Source organism: Arvicola amphibius, chromosome 3 (assembly GCF_903992535.2).
Source record: "Arvicola amphibius chromosome 3, mArvAmp1.2, whole genome shotgun sequence".
Taxonomy (NCBI): Eukaryota; Metazoa; Chordata; class Mammalia; order Rodentia; family Cricetidae; genus Arvicola; species Arvicola amphibius.
Window position 1 is genome coordinate 150,801,615 of NC_052049.1, and position 13,653 is coordinate 150,815,267.

The 13,653-nt window shown below is 32.7% G+C and overlaps 1 protein-coding gene across 2 annotated transcripts in view; it reads right to left on the reverse strand.

Annotated features, from left to right (window-relative positions):
• The window catches only part of LOC119809181 (pleckstrin homology domain interacting protein), a 119,789-nt gene that overhangs the window by 49,292 nt on the left and 56,844 nt on the right, over positions 1-13,653 (reverse strand). For both annotated transcript variants that reach the window (XM_038322048.1, XM_038322047.1), the window contains exons 16-17: positions 3,902-4,030; positions 2,262-2,487 (exon numbers count right to left, since the gene is read on the reverse strand). In XM_038322048.1, the coding sequence (XP_038177976.1) occupies positions 2,262-2,487; positions 3,902-4,030 (355 nt within the window). The remainder of the gene's footprint in view (positions 1-2,261; positions 2,488-3,901; positions 4,031-13,653) is intronic.

Genomic DNA, 13,653 nt, shown 5'->3' on the forward strand with positions numbered 1-13,653 from the left:
GTGCTAGCCTTGCAGAGGATCCCAGTTCAATTCCCAGCATCCACATGAGACAGCTTGCAACTTCCTTTGTTAACTCCAGCTCCTGGGGGATTGGACACAGGCAGTCACACACACTAGCCCACTCCCCTACATAAACACAATTAAAATGACAATCGTATTTGAAAAGTTCAATCTTGAAGATAGAATTTAAAAAAAGAACATTTAATAATATAAGACTTACTGAATTAAATTAAAATTATTTACATTAAAAATAACAAGTGGAATAATTAATATTAGCTGTATATATGTATATACTTATAAAGTTCTTATCAGGTCCGAATTTTTAGGGTAGACATGAATTGCAAAGAGACTACCCAAACAATATTCTGAAATAAAGTATTAATAAGAAAAGTCTAGAAAAAGAAAATATCATGTAACACTTGAGCTATTTTACATGAGAAAACTCTAATTAAATAGGAAAAATAATATGACTAGTTCACAAAATTAAAAAGTAGAGAAAAACAATTAAAAAGTAGAGAATGTCTACATTCAGTTTCCTAATTTGCTGCTAGATCATATTTGAATACTGATTAATAATTCAGTATAGCTCCCTTAAGCTTACAATTAAATACATTTAGGTATCAATACAACAAAACTCCATTTAAATCGATTTTATTATTACAATAGGCTACATCTATGTTGACTTAGCCTTGCAATATTTAGCAAATTTTCAAAAATACTAAATTTGCATTGATGCTAATATTTTTTTAAAAACATATGGTTTTGTTCCACTTTGTATTAAGTATTTTTGTATTTCAGAATTCTAAAATAATTACAATTTTGAGAACCAGAAAAAAATTGAAAGTAAATACTAAGAAGTTGGAATTACTGAAGGTTCTCTTATGAATCATTGTTAAATAACTGCTACCCATCTCAGTTTTAAGATCACGCCATTTTATAATTGTTATGCTTTGAACCTGGATTGCTTCTCACAGACACATGCTATGAAAGCTCGATCTCCAGTTTGCGGTGCTCCTCTGAAATGGGTGGAACCTTGCTGGAGGAAGTGGCCGAGTAATGGTTATACCCAACTTTGATTAGTCTGCCTTTCTTCACAGCCACATGCCCTGCTTCACTGACTGAGTGGCTCCACTTTAATCATCACTCTATCATGGATGTCATCCTCAGAAATTAGAAACCTTAAAATAACTATTTCCTGCTTAAGTTGTTACTGTTGGATATTTTTTAGCAACGAAAAAGGTACCAAGAACTACTTCTACAATCAGCAACAGAATCAGGCATAGGGTAAGTGTCTCTAAATTTACACCACAACTGCAAAATTTGTTTCCTAAATTCTTAGGATGAAATAATTATCTGTGGAAGCTTTATATAAGCAGTAAAATGGAGTAAAAGTAACAATTATAATGGCAATGGTATTTGAGACCTAAGAAAAATCTGATTTTTGCCAGTTGTACTCCAAGATATTTCACACATCCTCATTAATTTTAATCCCATGAATGAATTTCTTTAGTACTGAAACTTTCTAGAATATGAATATGTCTAGTTGTCAAACAGTAGTTACTCTTAGCTTCTGCGAATAAGCTAAGAAACATTAGTTTTGCATATTAGACATTCAAGCCTACACTTTTATAAAAGTGGCAATGGAAGCAATCCCCCTAATCCTTTTTTTATCTCTCTTTAACCATCTATCAGGGATGGAAATGTCTAATTTAAGAACCTACACTTTCTAACATGTCATCTTTAATTTTACACTCAATCCTATGGCTTACTATATAACAATTTGGATCTTCTGTTCTATTTATAGGACCTAAACTCAGCATACATTCTATTCAGAAGCTATGTCCATTACAATAAAACCTTTATGTAGTACCTTCACAAACATGTTTTTAGTCTAAAATATAATTCCTAATGACAAAACTGGTTTAATCTTTAGAGGTTCTTTATTATCTTAACGCAGTCAGTGCTACACTTGTCTAGTTAGGACAAGGATAGGGGGAGAAGAGTCTGCACACCTTGTCGACATTTTAACAACCACTCAGTTCTTCAGCTCATCTGACTTCAACATTCCATGGCTTCACAAAAACTGCTCTCCTCAGTTTTCAGCCCTATCATTTCACAACCTTTACAATTTTATCACTTTTAGACAGGTCTAGTAGCACACACCTTTAATCCTAGCACTCAGAAGACAGAGGCAGAAGGATCTCTGTGAACTCAACTTAGAATCTGTGAGAGACTTGGCCGTTATGAAAATGGATGCCTACCTGAAGAAGTGACTCCCATTTGAGGGATGAGCTGTTCCTCCCTGCAATTTTCACGACCAGGAACTAATCTCTGGTATCTTGATGGATGAGGATTTCCGTCAACATCAACCAAAAAAGGAGGAGGCATGAGATGAGGTGCCTGCTGAGTCTGCTCATCTAATACAAAATTGTTGGCATCACGGATAAGGGGCCGATAATCACTATGAAAAAACATCTGATCTGCTATCTGTAAAATGAAAGGTCCATAATATAATGGAAAAATAAAATTTACTATAAAAAAGATAAAATTTCTAATAAAAGTCTAAGGCTATATGATAAATATGGTACTACAAATCAATTTAAAAGAACAATACAGATTGAGATTTAATTTCAGCATCCATGATATTTAATCTCTAGGATTAAAAGGAAGGATTGAAGGAACAAAACAATATCCATTTTTAATTAATTTTAAGCATATCTCTATATAGTCTTCACTGCCTACTATAAGATCTGGTACTTTTTTCTCTGTAAACAAGCATAACAAGTCATATACATCAAAAAAAATCATTAAAAATAAGCTTTTTAATTTAAATAGTGAAAAATTATATGTAGGCATAAAACATTCAAAGATACTTTTACTTTCACAGATACTATACTCTATTTTAAATCTTTAAAATGTGGTATTTTGGGGGGAACAAAGACTCACAAACATGCCAAACACATGGTATAACTATTGAGCTGCATTCCTAGTCTCAAGATTTATGTAATATTAACAACAAAAAAATAACATGGGAAAAGAAAGCATTGTCTCTAGAGTATTTTCAATAATTTAAAATCATTATGAACTCAGCCTTGATAGATCTATGTCTTCAATTTTTCATTGGTAATCTGCAATGTCTTAAACTAAATTATGAATTATTCATTCATCATACTACAAACAAAACATTTAATTATTTTAACTACTAGTTCTAAAGAATATTGATTGTTAATGTTTAGCAACAAAACATTAGCTGGTCAGTTTGTTGAATCACCTGAAAGCTAAGAAGTTATACCCTACATGAATATATTTATTACTTAGATAAAATTTCACATATTTGAAAAGCTTTTCTAAGAGTACCATCTTCTATTCAAAGTTAATTTATCCCAAGTTAAGACTCAAATCTAGATTGTCCTAACAAGATATATAAAAAGTAATTCCTTCTGAACTATTGACTATTTAATTACAGAGAAGTGAGATTTTATAGATGTAGACTATTTTATAATGCTATCTAATGCTTTCTAAAAGCAAGTCTCCATACTATTTATGATTCTTTAAGCAGACTTTAAAGATCATTTGTAATGATGTGTTTATGTGTGTGTGTCTGTGTGTGTGTATTTGCATGAGTGTGTGCACTTGAGTATTTGAAAATAGGTATCTACAGAGGCCAGAGACATCAAATCCCCTGCAACAAGAGTTATATATGGTTTTGAGCTGCCTGCTATATATCCTGTTCCAAACTCAGGCCCTTTGAAAGAGCAACAAGTGCTCTTAACCAATGAGGAAATCTCCAACCCCAAGCTTTCCGATTTTAAATATGAGCATTCTTACATATTCCTAAGAAAAAAAACACATAACCCCTAAACACCCATGACAAAAAAAATGCACATTTATTATACTCTACCTTGTCATACTTGCTACTGGACCCAAAACCAAAAATTAAAAGATGTCCATGAGAGTCTGTACACGCAAAGTGCTGACCATCAGGGGAACATTTGCAGTCGAACACTGCACCATGTCCTTGGCCTTCAATCTGAAATATATTTAACCAAAAATCAGAAAACTATCATTAAAATATAATGAACTGGTACTACCGATACTAGAATTTTATAATAGAAAGATTTAAAAGTATACATACATCCTGATAAAGGGAAGATTAAGTATAACAGAGTACAGTAAAACTTGTGAAAATTCACGAAAACTGCCAGATAACAGCATTGAAAAAGAAAGAATCCCAATCACAGACCAGACACAATTCAGAAAATAAAAATATACAGATTTGCACCCCCACCCAGAGAATTCTACTTCACATTTTAACCCAGATTAAAACGTAAATGAACCATACATTCCAACTATTTCCATTCATCCCTGCCCTTTACGTAAAGGCTAAGAACATGGAGCAACGGTAGCTATTTCTTTTGTAACACTCAGAAGTAGTAGCCAGAGATCACTGTTTACAAGACACTAAATTTTATTCGTTTGGTTAAAAAAAAAAATTCCCTTGGTGGCCTGACTCATCTTTTAATGGTGAATTTTAAAGGTTAAAGAAAAGGGTTTTTTTACCTGATAATTGTTTTCTGTTTTCCAGTTCCATTAATCCAGAACGAATGGATTTCTCCCTGCAACCTGTCAATCAAACAGAGGTGGCCAATCACCACTCTGATTTTTTTGCTCTCAGTGTTTCTTCAGACTATGTTCCAGTTGAAAACTTCTTTAGCAGTGTTCTGAAAGAGGTAAAAATTCTACCCTATCTAAAGCACATCTAGGGACTGAATTTCAGAAACATCTAAAATAGGGAGTGGACTCCCAAACAAATAATAACTAAGGATGATTTTCAACAACTGTGATTGGATTTCTGGATTAGCAGAATCGGAACACACACATTATCAGGTAAGAAATACCTCCTTTCTGTTCCGGTATCCACTGATCTAGAACAAACTGAACTTGATTGGTTATATCCTAGGAAATGCTTGGAAAGAAAGAAGTGGTAACTTTGAGTATTAAAAGTTCAGCAGAAAGGCAGATTTCAATGCAGAAGAGCCACTGATTTCTCAAGAAAAATAAGTACTTTCGTCAAAAGAGAAAATATCACTCTAAAATTCGGGACACACGATGGCCTCAAAAAGACAACTAGCTTTGCCTTTGGATCTCTGAAGATTAAACATACAGATATAGATATGGTATTTATTAATATCCCAGATGCCGACAACAGAAAAGAAAGCCGCTCTCCTTAAAATTATTAAAGGAAACGAGTAAGCTTTTCTAATTCTAATATATAAAGAACTTACCACACAAAAGAAATGAATCATTAATGACATAGGATAGTTTCTTGGGAGTAAAGAAATTTGAAGATAAGGCAGCAGAAGAAGGTACCACTTTAGAATAACTTAAAAAACAAGGAAGGACAGAACTACTTTTTCCATAGTAGTCTAGGACATTAACCAAACAGCATATGCCAGAACGGAAAAACTGTTAAATATAAATGTCATGACTCACATTTTAAATGTTCAGTACTTTTATAGGCAAATAAATGCTATACAAGCTTACAAGTAACGTACCACAGGAACTACAACAAAAAAAATCTCTAAGAGAATCTCATATAAAACTTTAAGAAACTGTCTAAGCCATGATTAAGATGTCTTAGTATTTAATTCACTCAGGAAAAAGGCAAATGCTTCTGGAACTATATTTTTATGGAAGAGATGTGAGTGTAGTTACACTTAGCAACAACAAAGGAAACCCCCAGGAACATGGCATCCTCTCTGGGTATCTAAGTAATCTTGTACTGCATTTAATTTGGTGACAGGAGTAGGGTGGGAGTTACTCAAGTTTACATGTATAATCTATCAGTGTGCTCATATAAATAGTAGATGCCTAGAAAAATACTTTGATTGAATCAGAAGTCATAATGCTCTAAAACAACTATCATACGAGATCTCTGCCCCACATAACACAGCGTCTGAAAAGCCATTGAGGTCAGACATTTGGCAATGGAATTCCTGCAGGAAGGCCTGAAGAGCCTAATGTGAGAAGCTATGAAAGGAATTGTGTTAGAGACCCAAGGATGTTGGAGATGACAAAGCAGTGGGTTATCGCCAAAGGGAGCAACAAATGGGGACTAGTACTATTCCAAGAGGGATAACTGTGTTGTAGTCGGCAAAGCTGAAGGAACAGAACCATGTACGTCCTTTGACATGAGACATGGAGCTAAAAATTTGCAATTTGTCCCGCTGGGTTAATGTCTTGCTATGGCTCAGTATTTCCTCACTATGCTCTGATTCTTCCTTTTGAAGTGGTAATGCATATTTTGTGCCATTTTATGTTGGGAGTATATAATTTGCTTTTGTATTTTACAAGGGGTTATAATTAAAAGACTGTTGTCCTGAGTTTCAAAAGAGATTTTAAACTTTTAAACAGTCATGAGAGTAGAAGACTCTGGGATTTCTGAAGTTGGACTGGATGAAATTTTTATTATGGTATGGCAACAAGTCTATGGAGGATAGGAAGTAGAATGTGGTGATCTGAATGAAAATGATTCCCATAGGCTCTTAATACAAGGTTACCAGTTGGTATAACTGGGAAAGATTAAGAAATGTGGCCTTGTTGGAGTATGTATATCACTAAGAGTGGATTTGAGGTTTCAAAATTCAATGACACTCCCAGATAGTTTGTACTTTTTCCTCCCCCTTTCACTCTTCCTCTTGCTTGTGGATCATATGTAAGCTCTCAGCTTCTGTCTAGCACTATTCCTGGCTACCTGCTGCCAAGTTCCTTGTCATGATGGTCTGAAACGCTAAGCCATCATCAACTGCTTTCTTCTTTACACTGTCTGGGTCATAGTCTTTTACCACAGCAACAGGAAAGTAACTAAGAGATTATCCTAGTTGCATCTTTTTTATAAAGTGTATTATGACTGACTCTGTAACGACGACAACAAAAAATAATTCTCTATGAAAAAGATATCATGTTTTAAACACATCAAGTTTATTTATTTATTTATTGCCCCCACTCCTGCCCCACATGGAGACAGGATTTTTCTGTTTAACAGTCCTAGCTGTCCTGGAACTCATTTGTAGACCAGGCTAGCCTTGAACTCACAGAGATCTGCCCATCTCTGCCTCCGGTGTGCTGGGATTAAAAGCCTGTGCCACCACCCAGCCAGTCAAGGAATTTATAAGTAAAAGTTTGAATATATATGTGTAACTATGAAAAATGAATCTTACAAAACAAGCAAGTAAACAAAAACAAATAACTATATTTGTAAAAGAAATATGTCTATTAACCACATGTGAGCCCTATATACTACCTAACCAAAATAAGTTAACATAAAAATAATGCATATGATTTCTGCTTTGTATTTCATGTTATAATAAAACAGTCACACACAACAAAGCAACGACAATGTTTTAAAGCCAAGTAAGACTTCTTCCAGGTGAACTATTACTCTAGTCTTCAAATATAAAGTCCATAAAATGAAACTCCCATACATTAAACAGTTAAAAAAAACTAATAAAAGACATAATCAAAATTACTATATTCTACTTTTTAAAAGTAGATGAGGATTATAATAGTGTCTCCCTGATTAGAAAATACCATGTGACTAAGTCTTAAAAGTATTTTTAGGAAAAGAGTGTTAAACCCTTGTTAATCAAAGTGGAAGACCAAGAAGAACTCTCTAGTAATGGGGAAATAATAACCTCCTAGCTCTGTTTAAGAATAGAGAGCAGTGAAACAGCCATTGAGAATCCTACCCAGTCCTAAAATCATGATATTTCAAAGGGGTTATTCAAAGACCTAGATAAATCTGAACAAGAATTATATCAAAAGAACTAAAATGCAGACTAAAACTATAAGGTCTAATACCAACTGGGATGAAAAACACATACTTCTAGAAGACCTCAAAACAAACACAGAGATGAAACACATGAAGTAGCGCATGCATAAATCACCCTATTAAAGAAGTACACCAATTCTGTGACCAGGGCCACTTTGCTTTGCTCATTTAAATATTTTTATTCTTTAAATGGACAACTAGATGGAAGGGAGCACTGAGCTAGAAAACATTCCAATACCTTCTTTATGATAGACTTATATCCAAAAAATCATATAATAGAGAGAACTTATATTTAGAAAAACTTCCTTTGTGTATAAAGAACCTTTGAAATAAGGCAACGCTGGGAAAAATAAGAACAAACCAATACTACATGGGCTAGTAATATGAGTCAGTGGGCAGAGAGGCTTGGCATCAAGCCTGATGACCTGAGTTTCATCTCCGAATTCAACATTGTGGAAGGTTAAGAACCACTCCACAAAGTTGTCCTCTGACCTACACCTACACACCTATCTACACACACTTAATATTAAAAGCCAGTTTTAAAAAATTCTTCAAATTTACTGAACATAACTTCCAATCATTTCTGTAACTTAAAGAGACATAAGACATTATCCATATTCTAATGATCTAGTAACTTTCTAAATACCTTAAAAGGCTAGTGCTGTTTTTAATAACTGAAATTAAAAAAAAATTGTGGTAAGATAACTACATATAAACTAAGAAGAGCTACTTAAAAGAAATTTGTGTCAAAGACAAAATTGCAAAACCGACTATGGGAGAAATTAGTGAAATAACTACTAAATAAAACAGAAACAATTTATTATATAAGAATGATTTTGAAGAATCAGCTTTAGAAGCTTATCAAAATTAAAATATTATAAAAGTAAATAAGTCAGTTCCAAGTATAATGGAATTCTGTGGGTACTTATTCTCCTTCTCCCAACTCTCTGAAAATGAAATGGTGGTTTTCATTTGATCTCTTCTCCTGTCCACTTTGCTGAACAGAAGAGTTTTTTAAAAATTTAGTTCTAAACTCTTTATAGCACTCTATTTCCACCTCTATGAAGAACAATTCCGGATGGCACACTCTAAACTGTCTGTTCTGAATCCTAGACTCTCTAGTCACAGCAGCTCCAAAAGCTGGCTAGAAACTTCCAGAACAGGAAGTCTAGAAGAAATAAACAGGAACTTAAAAAAAAAAAATCTGTCCTCTTCACTGTCTTGAACTTCTGCTAATGCCATCATGGTCAGAGTAACTCAAGCTTAACTATCTGAATGCATGTAATGAATCTTTCCTCCCAGTCATTCCCCTGCCATTCAACACTCAGAAAAATAAGTGTTACATATAACTTTTTCATTCATAAATCTCCTAATACCTACCCACATAATATTTTATCTTTAAATAACTAAACTAGTCCTCTCCCAAAATCTACTTAATTTCATACTTGAAATGTGACCTCGTACAACAAAACTATTGTAACCTTGGCTTTAGGCTTCATCTATGAAAACCACGACTACAATGTTTCACTGTTTTAATTTACAAAATAACCTCAGGCTCTTTTTCTGTAATCTCCCTTAGCTTATGGCTTCAGCTCACTAACCATTATTTGTAAGTAATATAAACTTTCTACATTATTTTATCAACACTTTTATTTTAAGATTTTTTTTTTATGTATATGAGTGCTCTAATGACTTTAGGCCAGAAGAGGGCCTCAGATTCCACTATAGATGGTTGTGAAGTCACCATGTGAGTACTGAGAATTGAACTCAGGACCTCTGGAAGAGCAGTCAGTGCTCTTAAACTTTAAGCCATCTCACTAGTCCACTTATTTTTTTATATGATTCTTTCTTATTGACTTTATATTTATTAAACCTTCCATACAGAGTTCCAGTTTATTCTCATAAACTAAACTTGGACCATCCTGCCTGAACTGACCACTGTATCTTCACATGTAGCAATTGTTTCTTCTAATATGTCTTGCTTTTACTTGACATTGATATTTATCATTTCAATCATGTTTTAGTTCTACACGTTAACTGTTTACTTGCTATAGACAGCCATGTCTATCATTTTGGTGAGGTTGATGTTTTATAATCACAAAATACATACTTAAATATTTGCTAACCAAAATACCTTCAACTTCATTTTTACATTATAAATTATACACCTCATAATTTTAAATTTAAACCATCTTGAGATAATGGTTATCAGACTGACGACAAAAACAAACCTATTTAAGTTGCTCAACAGTATGACAAACTGAAAACTAATGTTTATGCCAACAAAAACTAATTTATAATTTTTTTTGTACCAAGACAAAGATTAAAGAATAATCTAAGAGTCTGGAAAACTTGAAAATAAGAATAGTTATATATACTGAGAAAGCGAAACTAATTCTATTATCAGAGACAATGGAACAGAAACTATAAGCATGAGAATGGTTTACACAGAGACTGTAGATATGTGATACTATCTTACTAGACAGTGAGAAGAAAGGGAAAATGAAAAGGGGTGGGGTGAACAAACTTGAATTCCCAATTTTGAAGAAGTTAACATGAAAAACTATGGCTATTTTCAGCTAGTCTCTTTTCTTGATATGTACAACTACAATTACTTAAAACAAAGGTCACACTGAGAACATGCTAATATCAGAAGTATGCATTTACAAAAATTCTGAGTGGTTTATTGGCAGCCTCTACTCATTTGAAATGTTGCAAGGAGAAATAAATTTTTCTGGATTAGTGGACACTGGAACATTTTTAAAAGACTCTTAAGTAAAGAAGTTAAGAGAACAATTATAAAAATAAAGAAATCTTTATTAAATAAAATTTCTTATTTGGAATCTACCCATGAAAAACAAAAGCAAAGCAGATTATCAAATTCAGTATAAAACAAAAAGCATTTGATAATGAGACATACTGTATTTTTTTCAATTAAAATAAAAACCAGGTAAGAAGCCACAAACTACAGCTTTTGAATATCCCAACAAAACCAAGAAAATACGAAGTAAAAACCAGTGAGGACTAGGAGATGTGAACGGCAAACGAGATAAAGCAAAAGCAACAAAGACACAAGAAAAATCTAACATAGGGCCTCCAGATTCAACTCTGAACATTGCTAACTTATTACTTAATATATACTACTTGTATAACCTACATATTAACATACACTAGCACAAAGAACGCAAAAATGAGTAAGTCTTAAGTCTTTAAAATTAAAATCGATACATAAATTAAATTCTAGTTACAATATCTGACAATTTAGTGGAAAAGGACTTTGTTTTTATTTTTTTAAAGGACCGTTTCAGTAAACTTCAAACCTGCCTATTTCTTTCTAGGATTGTGAATGACATAAATTTTAGTACAGAGATAGCACACATTTTCAAGTTATTTCAGCAAACAACTGCTTTTTAGCATTTAATTGGCATTTAGACACTATAGTTCAGAAAACTAATAAAACATCTACAAAGACATTTTACTCATGTCAATGCCAAGCAAAACCATGACTTGCTAAACTATACACAATTTGTTTCAAGTGTTCATAATATACACAACATGGTTTAATAAACTGCCCAAGTATATAGCACCTTTCCTGGATTATTTAAGATTATGCAAGAACTGTTCAAGCTGAAATATTAAGTACTAATAAGGTTTCAAAACTTACAAGACAAGAATAAAGTACAAATTCTAGAAACTGAGCATCTTTTTAAGGAATAATGTCTGAATGTGCTGATAATTTCTTTTACAATATTCTCTGTTTCTTTCTTCCCCAGAAAAAGAAAAGATAGAACAAATGGGAAAGCAGTGAGGGAGGAGAGGAGTGAAGGCTGTTTCCACAAACGCCATGAGACAACAGAGTAGAAGAGCTGACAGCAGTGTGTTTCAGCCCTTTACCAAGCATATCACTTATTATATTCTTGCATATCTCAGAATTAACAGAAACAAACCCAGAGCCTGCCTCACAACTGTTTTTATCATTCAGGTACTCTGAAAAGAAGAGCTGGTAATAAAAACAAGACAAGTTAACACCATTATTATTTTCTGAAATACCATTAGCACTAGGAGAATTCAGTTATATGACTTCAAACTGAAATCAGTTACAAATTATTAAGCATAAAACAAACTATGAATTCTCAAGCCCAAACCTTTTGTTTTGTTCACAAATTTAAATAGTCCTAAATAAAATAAAGCAAGAACTTTTGGAAAAAGTCTTAATTTAATAGAAAAAAATGCTTACTTGAATGCTGACTATTGGTGCTTATTAAAATATTGTCTCTTAATACAGTTATTTAAGTTTTATTAAAATATAACAACTATATCTCAAGCATATATATTGAAAAACTCAACTTTTTCTTGAAAAACTTTAAATTTTGCTAATTGGCCAAGTAAAGAAAATAATGAGTTATCCATAACACTGAGTTACTTTTTTAGATTAATTCCATTATCTTTCAGAGAGAGAGAGAGGGGGGGGGGGACCCAACTGTTCAAAAAGCAGAGACTAATGCTGAAATAATATTCTAAAAATATACTTAAAAATAATGGGGGTTGGTGTTGCAGTGACAGCACTGTGACAGCACTGTGCCCAGTACCTTGGGCATGTCAAGTAAACATTTACTTCAGCATGTGAGCTACAGTCCCATCCCTAAACACTTATTTTTAAGTACTCGTATAATCTTGTATATAATCTAAATGTTAATTCTTTTAAAGTCATTGCTTTCTTATTTTCTAGCTGTTGGCGCAATGGTGAATTTACTTACTCATTTTATACGTTTCAATTTTTGAAATTCTTCAAATACTAATATAAGCATTCAGCATTTCTAACACTAAATTGTAGTACTGAGAATTATTCATTCTCAAATTCTAAAAATATGACAAATCACTAAATTCAACTGTGATTTAGGATGATACATACATTCAATGTAACATCAGAGATTTCATTTAGACTCAAAGCTTTGTGGTATTTAACAACTCTGAATAGTTACACAGAGACAAATAGAAAAACTGAGTCCACAACTCAACAATGGTATGAGTGAACATTAAGATCATCAGCTGCTATTTCATCCAAAGCAGTTTTTAAAATCTTAGAAGTGTTGGATGCTTTCACAGGCTATTTAAAAAAAAAAAAGAGCAATGAAGTGAACACAAAAGACTAAAAAGGATGTATGATAGTCACATAACAGACAAAAATTTTGAAATAAAGATCACAGAAGAGCCACTCAGAATTTTATCATTGTTAAACTTTATCACTTCTAGACACATCACTAGGTGGGATTAACTGGTAGCTGTTACACAATGATACTGAACATTTCTCAGCTACCTCCTGATTATATTTAGCATTAAGAATACATTAGTAATAGTCTTATAAAACCTGAAAATTTAATACTTAATATATATATGATCAAAGGAAGGCTGAGCAAAGTTTGTAATGAACACTTTCTTCATGAAACTGAAATAAAAATTACCCTTCTTATGAAAGGTTTCCATAAAGCTACACTTTTTTAGGGTTTGGTAAGGACACTGAAATCTTATAAAAATCATTTAAAAGATAGAAACCACTAAAAATCATTTAAAATTAAAGGTGATCTTGCTTTTACTGAGACAAAAGATAGTGCATGCTCTGTAACTATGTAACAAGGATAATTTTTTTTTAGTTTGCTTTTCTCAGTTTGAAGATACTAATAATCATTACAGAAAAATTTTTAAACCACCCTTAGGTTTTACTATTTATTGCATATAGAAAGAACAGAAAAATTTCCTCAATTGAACCTCTAATTAAACCAAACTAGTTCCTTGTCTTTCCTTCTTAGCTTAAAAACATGTAG